The sequence below is a fragment of the Hypanus sabinus genome, chromosome 2 (assembly GCF_030144855.1).
Source record: "Hypanus sabinus isolate sHypSab1 chromosome 2, sHypSab1.hap1, whole genome shotgun sequence".
Lineage (NCBI taxonomy): Eukaryota > Metazoa > Chordata > Chondrichthyes > Myliobatiformes > Dasyatidae > Hypanus > Hypanus sabinus.
The window spans coordinates 151,946,449-151,963,214 of NC_082707.1; the positions used below are offsets into that span (position 1 = coordinate 151,946,449).

The window sequence follows — 16,766 nt, forward strand, 5'->3', positions numbered from 1 at the left end:
TCAGCCACACATTCATCTGCCAAATCATCCTATTCTTACCCTGACTGGCATGAGGCATAGGCAGTTCTCTAAAGATTATTTCCCTGGAGGTCCTGTTTCTCAAATTTCTTCCTAGCTCCCCAAAATCTTTCTTCAGGGCCTTCTCGCCTTGTCTACCTATGTCATTGATGCCAATATGCACCAAGATTTCTGGCTGCTCACCCTCGCTCTTGAGAACGCCATGGACCCGATCCAAGATATCCCTGATCCTGGCACCTGGGAACTAACATACCATCCGGGCGTCTCTATCCCACCCACAGAACCCTGTCTCTGTATCTCTGACTCAGGAATCTCCTATCAACGCTGAAGTCTCCCTCACTTTTCCGCTCTTCTGAGCCACAGCACCTGATTTAGTGCCAGAGACGCAGTCACTGGCTCCCCCGGTACATCACCCCCTCAGTTGTATCTGAGGTTATATACTTATGATTGAGGGGAATGGCCACTGGTGTACTCTGCGCTGGCTGTGCATTTCCTCTCCTTCAGACAGTTACCTGTCTCCTGCAACCTAGTGGTGACGACTTCCCTTCTGTTTCTGTTTTATAGATCGGTAATCTTCTGTCTTAATTCTTCATTAGCCTTGGATTGTTTTTCGTAATGCTTTTGCAGGTCATCCATTCTCTCATCCAGAATTGACAGGATTTCTTCATTCTCTTTTATTCGTTTATTGTGCTCAGTTAAGGTTGATTCCTAGTTGTTTAATTTCAGAGCCCAGTTGCTGGAACTCTTTGGAGGATTCTTTTCTGAATCGTTGACATTCCTCAGAAGCTTCTTTTCTGTGTTTTTGCAGCAGTTCAATAATAGAATCCAAAGATGTAGAAGGATCTTCTTTTGTACCTTTAGCAGATCCCGTAGCCATGGTAAGACAATGTCACGTTCAAAAGTAAGGTTTCAAATCAGGTTGGAAAGTAAGAAAAGTAAACTAGGAGCAGCTGCAAAAAGCTGTTATTCCATCCACAGCCAGACTTCCCTCTATCACTTCTTCATTCTCCTGTATGTCAAATGTCATTGAGCTGCATCTCCAATTCCTTAATATGATCTCTCAGGAGCTGCAGCTCAGTGGGCCTAGTGCAGATGTGTTTATGTGGGAAATTGGATGTCTTCCAGACTTCCCACATCCCACACAAAGTACAAAGCACTGTCCCTGGATCCATTTTCACTAAATTACTATGCCCTAACAGATGAGGAATGAACAAATTAGAACAGGAGAGTAACTTGCAAGAAAATTTACCTCAACCAAGCCTGATCATACCTAAACCTGATGCCCCAAAGCCCTCTAAACACTGGCCCATTCCAAAAGAATTGCTGCCTGCTTGCACTTGAATTATTTTTCTTGGCTCTTTCTAATAAATCCCTCTTTCTAATTGGTCACTCCTCAACTCAGAGAAACTGCTCCAGACCTCTGACTTTAAAATCTCGATTGCTGTCCTGATTAAAAAGGTAACCCTTTTTACGCACCCCTGATGTGGATTGTCCAAGTCCACGTTCCCCTTACTTTGTTTTAATTATTTCTAATGTAAAGAATTGTAACTAAACTTTATGCTTTTCATTTTTAATTTTAAAGTAATCTCCACTCATTTATTCACTTCAGTTGTTTTGAAATATAACTAAATATGAGACACTTCAAAGCACAATGAAAATACCTTTGACTGCAATAAGCTATAAAAACACAGTCAGGCATATCCAGGATCATGGGCTTGGCCTCTGTTGCCTAAAGCCCAGACGCATTCATGGCAAAGTCTGCCTCATCGTGGAGTCACAGAATGGAGACCTCATGTCTGTCCATGGCCTCAGCTACCGTCCCACTCCCACTCCGACATGTCTGTCCATGGCCTCCTCTACCATCAAGATGAGGCCACACGCAGGTTGATGGAGCAATACCTTATCTCCCGCCTTGGTAGCCTCCTTCCTGCTGGCATGAACATTCAACTCACTGACCTCCATTGATACCCCTGACCCCCCCCCCCTCACCCCATCCCTATCTATTATTTTAGTCTGGTTCTCTTTCTCTCTCTTTTCCCCCCTCACTATAATCTCCCCCCAGCCCTACCTTTCTTTCTCTTTTATTTCCCATAGTTCTCCACCTTCCCCCAGCCCATTTCCCACTAGCCTATCACTTACCAGCTCTCTACTTTATCCCTCCCCCCACTTCTTATCCCCTCTCGACCATCCCATGTTACTTCACTCCTGATGAAGGGTTTCGGCCCAAAACGTCGTTAATACCTCCTCCCATAGATGCTGTCTGGCCTGCTGAGTTCTGCCAGCATTTTGTGTTTTTTATTTATTTCCAGCATCTGCAGATTCACTTGTGTTACCTCCAGTATAGCCCAATCCATTAGTACCACAGCAGAAATGGATTAGAGCAGTAACTGAAATAAGCCAGTCTGAGCACAAACCAGCCCAGTGTTTTACAGATACAGTTAGTGAGGTTAAAATGGACAATTGTCGTTCAACAAAAGGACCATAGACAGATCAATTAATTGCTACCAGATGATACATATATAAAAAAAAATCTTCCTCTGCATTACTTGAAAACAGCTAGGATATTCTGGTACTCTTGGTACTTAATCAGCAGCAGTTGATCTCTCTTCTATTTGATACTCAAAATTCATATGAATATGTTCAATATTTTCTGTTTCCAATTTATTATCTGTATTTTTCTTCCCTTAAACCAAATCTATTTCTGCACATCAAGATTAAATTCATTATTTTAATATTTGCTGACATCTGACAAATACAAAATTAAGGAAGTTATGCACATTATTACGTTACTCTCTGCAATAACACTCAAGATACGCAGCTCAACTGGTTGACACTCTATCACTGGAGGTTTAACAATCCACTCAATGCATTGCTGTTGCTTGCTTAGGCTACATTCAATAGGTACATTGAATGTCAGAGAAACGTTTGACTTATATGGGAGAATGAGGAGGAGACCTCCCAGTCCGGAAAGACAAACGCAATAGGTACATAGAAACAATAACTGCAGATTCCAGCCTCAAGTCACATTCTTCCAGAATCAGAATCAGAACCAGATTTAATATCATCAGCATATTTCATAAAATGTGTTAACTTTGTGACAGCAGTATAATGCAATAGATGATAATAAAGAAAAAAACTGAATTATATAAAATAGTTAAATAAGTAGTACAAAAACAGAAATAAAAAAGTGGTGAGGTAGTGTTCATGGGTTTAACGTCCATTCAGAAATCGGGTGGCGGAGGTTAGGTAGCTGCTCCTGAACCATTGAGTGTGTGCCTTCAGGTTTCTTCACCTCCTTCTTGATGGTAACAATGAGAAGAGGGCATGTCCTGGGTGGTGGAGGTCCTTAATGATGGACACCGCCTTTTTGAGCCACCGCTCCTTGAAGAGGTCTTGGATACTATGGAGGCTAATGCCCATGATAGAGCTGATTAATCTTACAACAGTCTGCAGCTTATTTCAATCCCGTGCAGTAGACAACCTCCATCTGTTCCAGGTGGTGATGTAGCCAATTAGAATGCGAGTGTTTTAGGAGACATGCCAAATTTCCTCAAACTCCTAATGAGAAATAGCTGCTCTCTTGCTTTCTTTATAGCTGCATCAATATGTTGGGACTAGGTTAGGCATTCAGAGGTATTAACACCTAGGAACTTGAAATTGCTCACACCCTCCACATGTGAACACACTTTAAGTACTGGTGTGTGTTCAATCATCTTACCCTTTCTGAAGTGCACTATCAGCTCTTTGGCTTACTGAAGTTGAATGTAAGGTTGTTGCTGCAACACCACTCAACAAGCAGATATATCTTGCTCCTGTACGCCCTCTCATCACCATCTGAGACTCTGTTAACAATGGTTGTATCATCAGCAAATTGATAGATGGCATCTGAGCTGTGCCCAGCCACACAGTCATAGGTGTAAAGAGAGTAGAGGAGTGGGTTAAGCACACACCCCTAAGGTGCAGCAATGTTGATTGTCAGAAAGGTGGAGATGTTATTTCAAATCCAGATATATTTTGGTCTATCAGTGAAGAAGTCGAGGATCCAGTGCCTGAGGGAAGTACAGAGACCCAAGCTTTGTAACTTTTCAGTCAGGATTGTAGGAAAGATGGTTTTAAATACTGAGCTGTAGTCAATAAAAGCATCCCAACATAGGTATTTGTATTGTTCCGGTGATTAAAAGCCATGTGGAGAGCCAATGAGATTGGGTCAGCAATAGACCAAATTGCAGTGGGTCTATGGTGATGAAATAAAGCATTTCATCACAATATAAGACAGTGCTACTGGATGATAGTTGTTAAGGTAGAAATAGAAACAAATCATTACGCCTTCATAGTTGTTGGGTTTAACCCTTAAACTCCTTCTAGAAGAGCATCATTGGAGTTCCTCAAACGGAGGATTGTAGGAGGCCCGCATTGCTTTGTGGGTAATTAGAATGGGCAATAAAAGCTGCCCTTGTTCGAGATGCCTATATCGTGAAAGTTGAATTAAAACATTTTGACTTCTGAACCACATGGTGTATTTCAACCATCTATAGGCGAACAGGTATGAAGCTGAAAGGATGGTTAAACTGCTTCTTGTAAAAATCTTTCTTAGAAGTTTGCACAGATTGAACAAGTCATCAAAAACTTAGGCAAACTTCTATAGATGCACAGTGGAGAGTAACCAGACTGGATGCATTATGGCCTATATGGAAACACTTTGCCCACAAATGGCAAAGCCTACAAAAAGTTGTGGATACAGCCCAGTCCATCACAGGAAATGTCCACCCTACCACTGAGTACATATACAAGGACTACTGCCACAAGAAAGCAGGATCCATCATAAAGATCCACAACCATCCAGGCCATGCTCTCTTCTCACTCCTGTCATTGGGTAGGTGGTTCAGGAGCCTTAGATCCAACACCAGCGGGTTCAGGAACTGGTGTGGATAACCTCACTCACTTCAATACTGAATTGATTCCACAACTGATGGACTCACTCTCGAGGACACTACAATTCAAGTTCTCAAAATCACCTATTTACTTATTTATTTATAATTATTATTACTTTTTTTAAAATAAAAGATCATAAGATATAGGAGCAGAATTAAGCTATTTGGCCCATCAAGTCTGCTCCTCCATTTCATCAAGGACGATCCAATATTTCTCTCAGCCCCCATCTCCCCAGCTGCCCATGGCAAAGAATTCCACAGACTCACCACTCTTGCTAAAGAAATTCCTCCATGTATCCATTCTATATGGACACCCCTCTATTCTGAATCTGTGTCCTCTGTTCTACCACCGTAGGCAACATCTTCTCTACATCCATTCTATCAAGGACTTTCACCATTTGATAGGTTTCGATGAGGTCACCCCCCCCCCCCCCATCCTGATGAATAAAGGCCCAGAACAATCAAACAATCCTCATATGACAAGTCAAACAATCTTTGCATCATCTTCATGATCCTCCTTTATACACTCACCAGGTTCAGCACATCTTTTCTAAGAAAGAGGGTCAAAAACTGCTGTCAATATTCCACGTGAGGCCTCACCAGTGTTTTATAAAATGCCAATATTACACCCTTGCTTTTATATTCTAGTCCTCTTGAAATGAATGCTAACATTGTATTTGCCTTCCTCACTACAGACTCAATCTGCAAATTAAACTTTAGGGAATCATGCACAAGGACTCCCAAGTCCCTTTGCATCTCAGTTTTTTTGTATATTCTCTCCATTTAGAAAATAGTTAACTCTTTCATTTCTTCTATCAAAGTGTATGACCATACACTTCCTGACACTGTATTCCAACAGCCATTTCTTTGACCTTTTCCTCATCTGTCTAAGTCATTCTGTAGTCTGTCTATTTCCTCAAAGCTACCTGCCTCTCCACCTATCTTCATGTAGTCTGCAAACTTTGCAACAAAAGTCAACAATTCCAGCAGCCAAATCACTGACACATAACATAGAAAGAATTGTTCCCAACACAGTTCCATGTGGAACAACACTAGTCACCAGCAACCAACTAGAAAAGTTTCCTTTTATTCCCACTCTTTGGCTTGAGCCTATCAGGTACTGCTTTATCCATGCTATAAATATTCCTGTAATACCATGGGTTTGTAACGTGTTAAGCAGCTTCATGTGTGGCACCTTGTCAAAGGCCTCTGAAAATCCAAATAAACAACATCAACCAATACTCCTCTGTCTATATTGCTTGTTATTTCTTCAATTAATTCCAACAGATTTGTCAGGCAAGATTTTCCCTTGAGGAAACCATGCTGACTACTGCCTATTTTTTTCATGTGCCTCCAAGTACCCCCAAACCACATCCTTAACAATCAACTCCAACGTCTTCCCCACCATTGAGGTCAGACTAACTGGTCTATACATTCCTTTATTCTGCCTCTCTCCCTTCTTGGACAGTAAAATGACATTTACAATTTTCTGGTCTTCTGGAACCATTCCATTCTAGTGATTCTTGATAGATCATTACCAACACCTGCATGATCTCTTCAGCTACCTCTTTTAGAACCCTAGGATCTACACCTTCTGGTCCAGGTGACTTATCTACCTTCAGACCATTCAGTTTCCCAAGAACCTTCTCTCTAGTTAAGGTATCTTCACACACTTCATGGCCCCTGATACCTGAAACTCCTATTATATTCCACAGTGATACTGATGCAAAATACTTATTCACTTTTTCCACCATTTCATTGTCCCCAATTAATAACAGTATCACTTTCCAGTGGTCCAATATCCACTCTCGCCTCTCTTTTACACTTCTGGTATGCTCCAAATGTTATTTGCTAGATGAAGTTCATATTCCATCTTTACCTTCTTAGTAACCTTTTAGTTGCCTTCTGTTGGTTTTTAAAAGCTTCCCAATCCCTGACCTCCCACTAATTTTTGCTCTGTAATATGTGCTCTCTTTGGCTTTTATGTTGGATTTGACTTACCTTGTTAGCCACGGTTGTGTCATCTTTCCTTTTGAGTATTTCTTCCTCTTTGGGATGTATATATGCTGTACCTTCTGAATTGCTTTCAGAACTTCCAGCCCTTGCTGCTCTGCCATCATCCCTGCCAGTGTTCTTTTCCAATTAATTCTGGCCAACTCCTCTCTCATGCCTCTGTAATTCCCTTTACTCCACTGTAAAAAATGATACATCTGGCTTTAGCTTCCCCTTCTCAAATTGCTGTGTGAATTTGATCATATTATGATCACCTGTTCTTAAAGCTTTGTTTACCTTTAGCTCTCTAACCATTACACAACAACCAATCCAGAATAACAGGCAGTTGACCACATAGTGGATATTAGCACCTGCTGCTCTAAAAAGACACCCCATAGCCACTCTAGAAATTTCCCCTCCTGGACTCCAGCACCAACCCAGTTATCCCAATCTTCCATTACTATTGTAACATTACCCTTCTGGCATGCATTTTCTATCTCCCATTGTAATTTGTAGGCCACATTCTTCCTACTGTTTGTGGGTCTGTAAACAACTCCCATTAGGGTTTTTTTACATTTGCAGTTCCTTAGCTCTATCTACAATGTTTGAACACCTTCCAACCCTGTCGCCTCTTTCTAATGATTTTATTTTATTTTTTACCAACAGAGCTACATCAACCCCTTTGTCTTCCTGTCTGTCCTTTCGGTACAATGTGTATCCTTGGAAGTAAGCTCTCAGCTATAGTCTTATTTCAGCCATGACTCAGTGTTGCCTACACCATCATATCTGCCAATCTGCAAGAGTGTTGCAAGTTTATCTACCCTATTCCATATACTGCGCACATTCAAATATGCGACCTTCAGTCCTGTATTCACCCTTTTCGATTTTGTCCACCTTTTCCGTTGCAACTCATCCTGTTGATTGCAATTTTGTCCTATCAACAGCTTCTCACTACACATCACCTCTGTTTGTAAACCAGCTACCTGACCTGCAGCACTATTATCTGCCTTGCCTACGATACTTCGTTTTTGTATTTTCTACAATTATTCCTACAATTTTTGTTTGTATTTGTAGTTTATCTTTTGCATATTGGTTGTTTGTCAGTCTTTGTGTGTAGTTTTCTTCATTGATTCTGTTTTACTTCAGTATTTTGTTATAGAGTAAATGCATGCAAATCTTTGGGTAGTATATGATGACATTTATATATATATAATTGATAATAAATTTACTTTGAGCTTGAATTTGAATTGCTTTTATTCCAGTAATAGTGCATACAATGTCTTTGGAAAATTTTTCACTTTTCACTTTTGTTCCTGTATTTCTTCTTTTTGTTATTCCTTCCTACTGAAGTTACATAGTATGTTGTTAGGCTTAATTAGAATGCTGTAAGCACAAGGTATGGAAATAAGTTTAGTTTTAAAGAAATTGTGGCATACAGGCGCTTTCCCATTGCACCATGATCCTCACCTGGCACTTCTAGATCTCACTCTGATTCTTCACTTCCCTGTCACAAACAGTTTGCAATGTGCCTTAAAAATAACAAGGTTAAATATGGATATAACTGATGATTACTCCAGTACAAAAATGTCATTATTAAGATAGAATGGCAAATGTCTCTCAGTCTAATTCAAAATATTTATATAAAACCATATTTCATTTGGAAATAAACTAGATATTTCATGTCCATCCTTTAACATGCTTATACAAACATATAGTTTTTTTTAATCAAACTTCTTGACATTACACCAAGCTGAAGGAAATGTAAATCTCTTATCAACAATTTCTAGTTTGCCTTATTTCTGTCACTTTTGTAAATGACAGATGGTGCTGTGTACTGAGAGATTAGAATAACACTTCTGTATAAATTCACATTTACTCTGACATCCTAACCAGTGCATCAGCCAGGAGGGTAGAGTACAGATTGCCAAAAGACTGCTCATGATTTTCCTCTGTGCTTGATTCCCAAGAGATTTCCTCATATTTCTTCCTTCCTGAAGGTAGAACCTGTGACTATAATGAGGCACTGCAGCCAAGAGCCAAAGTTCAAACTAACTGATCACAATTGCAGATTCAAGGGCTAGCTCATTATGCGACTTAAAACAGCAGCTTTCTGCATTCTGAAATCTACATGTTGATTTATCATTTGAAAGAAGCCTTTGATATTGATTTTAGAACAATGTTTGCTTACACATCCACAAACCAGGTTACAGGAATTGGATTGCATTGCTTTAACATAAATTTCCCATAGAGTCATACCAAGATTAGTGTTATTTGCCACAAGTACATCGAAACATACAGTAAAATGCATCGTTTGTATCAAATCAAATCAATGAGGATTGTGCTGGGGACCATATTTATCATGCTTTTAAATTTAAGTTCCTTATTTTATCTTTGACATTATTATTTTGATTCTTCAGGTAAATGATTGTTCAAAACGTCACATACTTGCACAAAAAATGCCTACTACTTTTCATGAGCCATGTTTGTATTAATAGCTTTTAAGAAGCAATACCTTCATGTTTTCTTTCTCTGGGTGATATCATTGATAAGCATGCAACCTGATCTGGTTGGGGAAAAATAATAATATTTATTTTGGTTTATCAGCAAGCAATTCTGTATTAAAAAGCTTTTTGCTGTTATATTCATTTTTTTTAAAATATGCTCATTCTTTTCTTTAAATAGCATGAACAAGCATATAATGAATTCTGTCCGAGTTGCCGCAAAATCCAAGAGAAAAAAAATCATTTTATCAAAAAATATATGCCAAGATTTTGATGTTTTAAAACATACATGTAATATTCGTGCCAAATGAGATTCCCGCAACATTGACTACAATTAAGTGTGCAAAATCATTAGAATGGTTTCCATCCAAAACAATGTGTTAAATTGTGTCCTGTGTAATTCAGACAGGAACATTCCCAGTTTTCCCAGCTGCTGTTACTTTGCTACATAATAAATAGAAAAGGGTGTCAGTCCTTAAAGATGAGAACAGGAAGGCAGATTACTATCTGAATGGTGTCAAAAGGGGAGGTACAATGAGATCTAGGTGTCCTTGTTCATCAGTCACTGATAGTAAACATGCAGGTACAGCAGGCAGAGAAGAAAGCTAACGGCATGTTGGCCTTCATAACAAGGGGAGTTGAGTATAGGAGCAAAGAGGTCCTTTTGCAGTTGTACAGGGCCCTGGTGAGACCACACCTAGAGTACTGTGTTCAGTTTTGGTCTCCAAATTTGAGGAAGGACATACCTGCTATTGAGGGAGTGCAGCATACATTCACGAGGTTGATTCCAGGGATGGCGGGATTGTCATATGTTGAAAGATTGGAGCGACTGGGCTTGTATACATTGGAATTTAGAAGGATGAGAAGGAATCTGATTGAAACATATAAGATTAGTAAGGGATTAGACATGCTAGAGGCAGGAAACATGTTCCCGATGTTGGGGGAGTCCAGAACCAGATGCCACAGTTTAAGAATAAGGGATAGGCCATTTAGAACAGAGTTGAGGAAAAACTTTTTCACCCAGAGAGTTGTGGATCTATGGAATGCTCTGCCTCAGAAGGCAGTGGAGGCCAATTCTCTGGATGCTTTCAAGAAAGAGTTAGATAGAACTCTAAAGATAGTGGGGTCAAGGGATATGGGGAGAAGGCAGGAATGGGGTACTGATTGTGGATGATCAGCCATGATCACATTGAATGGCAGTGCTGGCTTGAAGGGCCAAATGGCCTACTCCTGCACTTATTGTCTCTTGTCAATTGTTAATTCCTAACTAGCCATTAGCAATCACATAGGGAGCAAATTTGCTCTGGATGGTTACAAAAAGAGCACCAAGTTTCTTTGAGAAAGACAAAGGTGTGTTAGTGAGTGAGATGCTGAGATAATTTTTCTGTAGAAACAATCAACATCCAAACACAATCCAATTACAAACAAGAGAAAATCTGCAGATACTGGAACTCCAAGGAACACACACACAAAACACTGGAGGAACTCAGCAAACCAGGCAGCATCTACAGAAAAGAGTACAGTGGACATTTTGGGTTCTGCTGAAGGGTCTTGTCCCGAAACAGCAACTGTACCCCTTTCTATAGTTGCTGCCTGGCCTGCTGAGCTCTTCCAGCATTTTGTGAGTGTTGTTTCCAAACACAATCCTGGTAGATATGTCAAGTTGTTTTCAATGGTTCACTCAATATTATATTGTAGAGAAATAAACAAATAGACGGGTGGACACACACATGATCTTTGATACTTCCCTCATCTCCTCACACTTGCATCATGTATAAAGATGTGTGGTAAAACAAATATTATTTGGTTCCCTCTATATTGTGCATTGAGATAGAAATTACAAGGGACAGAAGAATTGAGTTCCTTGGATGCTGTACCTTGTTAGGCTGATGGAGAAGGTCCTCCTCCCCATGGGCAGAGAAACCACTCAGTTTCTCATCAGGTGATTCTCTCATGGTTAAATTCTCAAAATAAAAATCTCTGTGCTGTCTTTACGACAGTTATTTAGTTTATAATATTTTTGCTTAGTAATTCATTCAATAGTATTTTCTAGTTAGAATTAGAAGTGTTTAAAGTATATTCATTGCATGTAAAATATATCGGCATGCGATGACGTCACATCCGGTTTCGCCGCGTCTTGTGGGAAAACACCGGTTTGAAATTAGCGCGAGGGTGGGGGCTTTCCACGAGGCTCACCTGAGCAGAAGTTGTTTGCAGGCATGAGAAATCACAGTGAGAGCAACGCTGTAAGTTAATAGATAATCGATATATTGAACTAAGATGTTAATGCCAATCCTGTTAGAAGTAACGACGGTAGATAATGTTTATGCTTTCGTTAGTTAAAGAATCGCGGATAGTTTGCATGGAAGTGTATTTAAAGTAGAAAATGGAGTGGGTAAACTCTCCCTGTATACTGCACCTTAGTGTAATGTAGTTATAGTCACCTTTGCAAGTATTTACACTTGAAATGTGATATTAAGGAAGGAACAAATACTGTATCAATCTTGTATTGTTTTATCAACAGTTTTCACCATATGTTAATGTGAAGAGTGAACAGTAAATGGTTAATCTTACTGCGATCTGGTTTTCATTGGCTGTGGTTTATCTCGACGTTAAATTCGGCGTTCGTTACACGCGAAGGAGAACGTTACAGTGAAAAAGCGGCATTATCAGGTGTTTCAAGTGCTGCAATGTCAGCTCAATCCAGCATCAAGTCGACGCCGCCCAGCGACAGGGGCAGTAAACCGACATCAAGTAAGTCCACCCGGGTGTTATCAGGTGTTCCAAGTGCTGCAATGTCAGCTCGATCCGGGATCAAGTCGATGGCGCCCAGCGATAAGGGCAGTAAACCGACATCAAGTAAGTCCACCCAGGCAAGAGCCAAGGCAGAAGCCGCCAAGGTGCGACTGCGTTACGCCAGACAAAAAGCAGTTTTGAAAATGAAACTGGCCACCAGAGAAGCCGAAATCCAGAAAGAAAGGGCTGCCAGACAAAGAGAAGAGGCTGCCAGAGAAGCCGAAATCCAGAAAGAAAGGGCAGCCAGACAAAGAGAAGAGGCTGCCAGAGAAGCCGAAATCCAGAAAGAAAGGGCAGCCAGACAAAGAGAAGAGGCTGCCAGAGAAGCCGAAATCCAGAAAGAAAGGGCCGCCAGACAAAGAGAAGAGGCTGCCAGAGAAGCCGAAATCCAGGAAGAAAGGGCCGCCAGAGAAGCCGAAAAGGCTGCCAGACAAAGAGAAGAGGCCGCCAGAGAAGCCGAAACCCAGTTGGAAATGGCAAAAATATCTACAGAGTTGCAAGTGCTGCAGCGAGAAAGAGAAGACGAAGCTGCCATGGCGGAAGCAAAGTACATAGAAGAAGCTGAAGGGTCGCGTGATCTGACCGCAGTAAGATCTACTTTAGAAAGGACCAGACTGGAACGCACAAGCGACTATGTACAATATCAAATAGACAGGCAGGCTCGTCTCCCCTCTCCATACGTATTCGATAACTTCCCCAGCTACGAGGAACCTCAGAGAGTCACGATTGCATCACATCCATACAAGGAAGGAAATTTACCCTCACGGCTCCGTGATGAAGTCAAGAATGAAAGAACTGACAATGCTCCTTCACCCCCACAACAGGACGGCGGGGAGGGAGAGGTTCACTCCAGGACAACAATTGTCAGCTCGAACTGTACAGACGTTTGCGGTCAAACTCAGTCAAGCCGTTCTTGTTCCGAGATCTGCCTCACTGAGGTGTACCCTAAAGAAGCACAACAAGACATTACCAAGCGTAAAGTAACCGACGAGACGCTAGGTCAGTCAGTTTTCGTTCAAACCGAGCACGGAAACAAACTTGCACAATCAGCTCAAGATACCATTTCTTTAAAAACCAAAGACACCAAGGTCTTCAGAGATGAAGCAAATAATGGGGTTGCCCCATTGCCTTTCAGAGAACCACGCCAGCGTTCACCAGATAACAAAGAGCAGGCAGTCAAACGGTTCACGTCCTTACGGAAAACCCGGAAAAGGAAACCTGAGATGCAGCAACACACCCGATTGGCCCACGAGGTACTGTGCACCCTAATGGCAGAGGTCACAGCCATTATAAACGCACAATCATTCCTACCTGTGTCTTCTGACCCAGAAAACCCCTTTATACTTTCGCCATCAACGCTCCATACGCAGAAGGCAGGAGCACCTCCTCCACCAGGAGACTTCTCAGACAAGGATTTGTACACAAAGCAATGGAGACAAGTCCAGGCTCTGGCAAATCAGTTCTGGCCTCGCTGGAGACAAAAATATCTACCTTTGTTGCAACAGAGACAAAAGTGGACAGAACCCCACAGGAATCTTCAAGTTGGAGACAGTCCTGCTCAGGGACAAGCAGATCACCCGCAACAGCAGGCCAATGGCCAGAATCACTGCTACATTCCCTAGCGAGGATGGACATGTCAGGAAGATCGAATTGAAGACAACCGACCAAGGCGATGTGAAAATTTACCAAAGGCCAGTTACAGAAGTTATTCTACTTCTACCCAATGACTGATTAAGAGACTAAGTTTGTACTCTGCTCATTGTGACCTTACGAAGGTCAAGAGGGGAGTGTGCTGTCTTTACGACAGTTATTTAGTTTATAATATTTTCGCTTAGTAATTCATTCAATAGTATTTTCTAGTTAGAATTAGAAGTGTTTAAAGTATATTCATTGCATGTAAAATATATCGGCATGCGATGACGTCACATCCGGTTTCGCCGCGTCTTGTGGGAAAACACCGGTTTGAAATTAGCGCAAGGGTGGGGGCTCACCACGAGGCTCACCTGAGCAGAAGTTGTTTGCAGGCATGAGAAATCACAGTGAGAGCAACGCTGTAAGTTAATAGATAATCGATATATTGAACTAAGATGTTAATGCCGATCCTGTTAGAAGTAACGACGGTAGATAATGTTTATGCTTTCGTTAGTTAAAGAATCGCGGATAGTTTGCATGGAAGTGTATTTAAAGGTAGTCAATGGAGCGGGTAAACTCTCCCTGTATACTGCACCTTAGTGTAATGTAGTTATAGTCACCTTTGCAAATATTTACACTTGAAATGTGATATTAAGGAAGGAACAAATACTGTATCAATCTTGTATTGTTTTATCAACAGTTTTCACCATATGTTAATGTGAAGAGTGAACAGTAAATGGTTAATCTTACTGCGATCTGGTTTTCATTGGCTGTGGTTTATCTCGACGTTAAATTCGGCGTTCGTTACACGCGAAGGAGAACGTTACAATCTCTATTAGTGCGTATAGTTTGAGAATTTTGGTTATTATATGCATAATTTCCAGTGGGTCTTGGAAAGCCTTGTGGCCTTTGAAATTGCACATGTTGAGCTTAATGTATTTTAGTGCTTGCTAAATTATAGTAACTTTTTGACCCAGTTGTCTAATTTATGTCAAGATTCATCAAATGTATGTTCTGCTGTCATCAACTTAAGTAGCTGTACTGTATATCACCATTGAGAAATGCAGATCATTGCATATAGACCAGAGAATTTTATTTATTTGTTTATTTATTTTTATTTATGGCTACAGTGCTGAGGTGGTCCATCTGGCCCAATACCACTCAGAGGATCATTTATTTAACCTTAGACCAGGGGTCAGCAACCTTTACCACTGAAAGAGCCACTTGGACCCGTTTCCCACAGAAAAGAAAACACTGGGAGCCACAAAACCCGTTTGACATTTAAAATGAAAGAACACTGCATACAACGTTTTTTTTTGCCTTTATGCTATGTATAAACAAACTATAATGTGTTGCATTTATGAAATTGATGAACTGCAGAGAAAACAAAATTACATTTCTGCATGCAACAAAAACATTTTGAACTCCGAAAAAAAAGCCGTTGGGTTGAAGGTTACTTTTAAGTAAAATACTCAATGTCTGTTTGAGTCTTTCTTGTATTTATGAAAAACGCCGAACTTAAATTTTCCGCCAGCAGCAAAGAAAAATAGCGTCAGCCAACTGTCAACCTGAAAAATAAAAGGACTATTTCACTGAACAATGAAAAAATATGAATATACGTAAAATAATAGGCAATTAAAATATTTATCATACTTGGTTAATGGGATTTCTGCTCCTGGACCTCAGCGCACAGCATCTGCACATCAGGGCTGTATGACGTCACCTTCATCTTTACACAGGATCACAAGCTGTCATCTGTGAGGCGTGCACGATGTTTGTTTTTAATAAAGTTCATGTTGGAGAACACCTGCTCACATACATATGTGGATCCAAAGATCGACAGGACTCCAAGCGCATACTTTTTAATGTTTACATAAATGTCGGGGATAGCATTCCATGTTTCGAACATAAGTTTGTCCTGTTTTGGGAGGTTTTCAATATCACTCCATTTGTGATTCTGAGCAAGAACGGCCTTCTGACGGGCAACATCTTCAAGGTCTGCTGTCAAGCGTCTAAACTTGGACACCCATATGTCTTTGTTGGCTATGTCAGCCAGTTCCATCTCAAGATCAAGTTGACTCACACCTGCCAATGCAGTCGTATTCAGTAGGGATGGATCGATGCTTAGGGGAGTGACCGGGAAGTATAATGTGTTTTTTTTCCTCTCTGAACTCACAGAAGCATTTCCCAAATGATGTTTGCATTGCGATGATTGCAGAATGTAAATACTCCGAATTTATCATGTCGTGACCTTGTTTGAACTCTCTCAAATTGGGGAAGTGAGACAAAGTGCCTTTCTGTAAATCTCTGGCAAGCACTGTCAACTTGCGCTCGAATGCCAAAACATCCTCCAACATGTGTAGGGCTGTACGTCTTTTCCCCTGAAGAGCTGCGTTCAGTGTGTTCAGGTGCGCTGTCATGTCTACCATGAAGTGTAGCTTTTCCAGCCACTCTGGCTGTTCCAGCTCAGGAAAGGTGAGCCCTTTGCTGCCCAGGAAAGTTTTCACTTCTTCCAGACACGCGACAAAGCGTTTCAGCACCTCGCCTCTGGACAGCCACCGGAATTTGTTGTGCAGCAGGAGATCAGAATATGCGCTTTCCAGCTCGTCCAGTAACAAACGGAATTGACGGTGATTTAAACTTCTTGCCATTATTTTATTGACAATCTGAATGACAACATCCATTACTTCTGTGCATTCCGGAGGAAATGTTTGAGCGCACAGTGTCTCTTGGTTCAAGATGCAGTGAAAAGTCAGCAGCTTTCTGTCCAGCGACTTCTGCAGTAAAGCCACAAATCCCTTGTGCGCTCCTGTCATACTCGGTGCCCCATCAGTAGCTACTGACACCAGGTGGGTGGTCTTTATTCCTTTGGCTCTTAAACAATTCAAGACAGCCT

The 16,766-nt window shown here is 41.0% G+C and overlaps 1 protein-coding gene across 7 annotated transcripts in view; it reads left to right on the forward strand.

The window, feature by feature from the left end:
- The window catches only part of LOC132385124 (GRB10-interacting GYF protein 2-like), a 52,504-nt gene extending 37,343 nt beyond the window's left edge, over positions 1-15,161 (forward strand). For 6 of the 7 annotated variants that reach the window (XM_059956939.1, XM_059956902.1, XM_059956942.1 and 3 more), the window contains one exon: positions 11,967-15,161. In XM_059956939.1, the coding sequence (XP_059812922.1) occupies positions 12,133-13,860 (1,728 nt within the window). In that variant the 5' untranslated portion in view covers positions 11,967-12,132 and the 3' untranslated portion in view covers positions 13,861-15,161. Of the gene's footprint in view, positions 1-11,044; positions 11,385-11,966 lie in introns of those variants that run through there. The other variant, XM_059956941.1, reaches the window with a different exon arrangement.
- Positions 15,162-16,766: the final 1,605 nt, after the last annotated feature.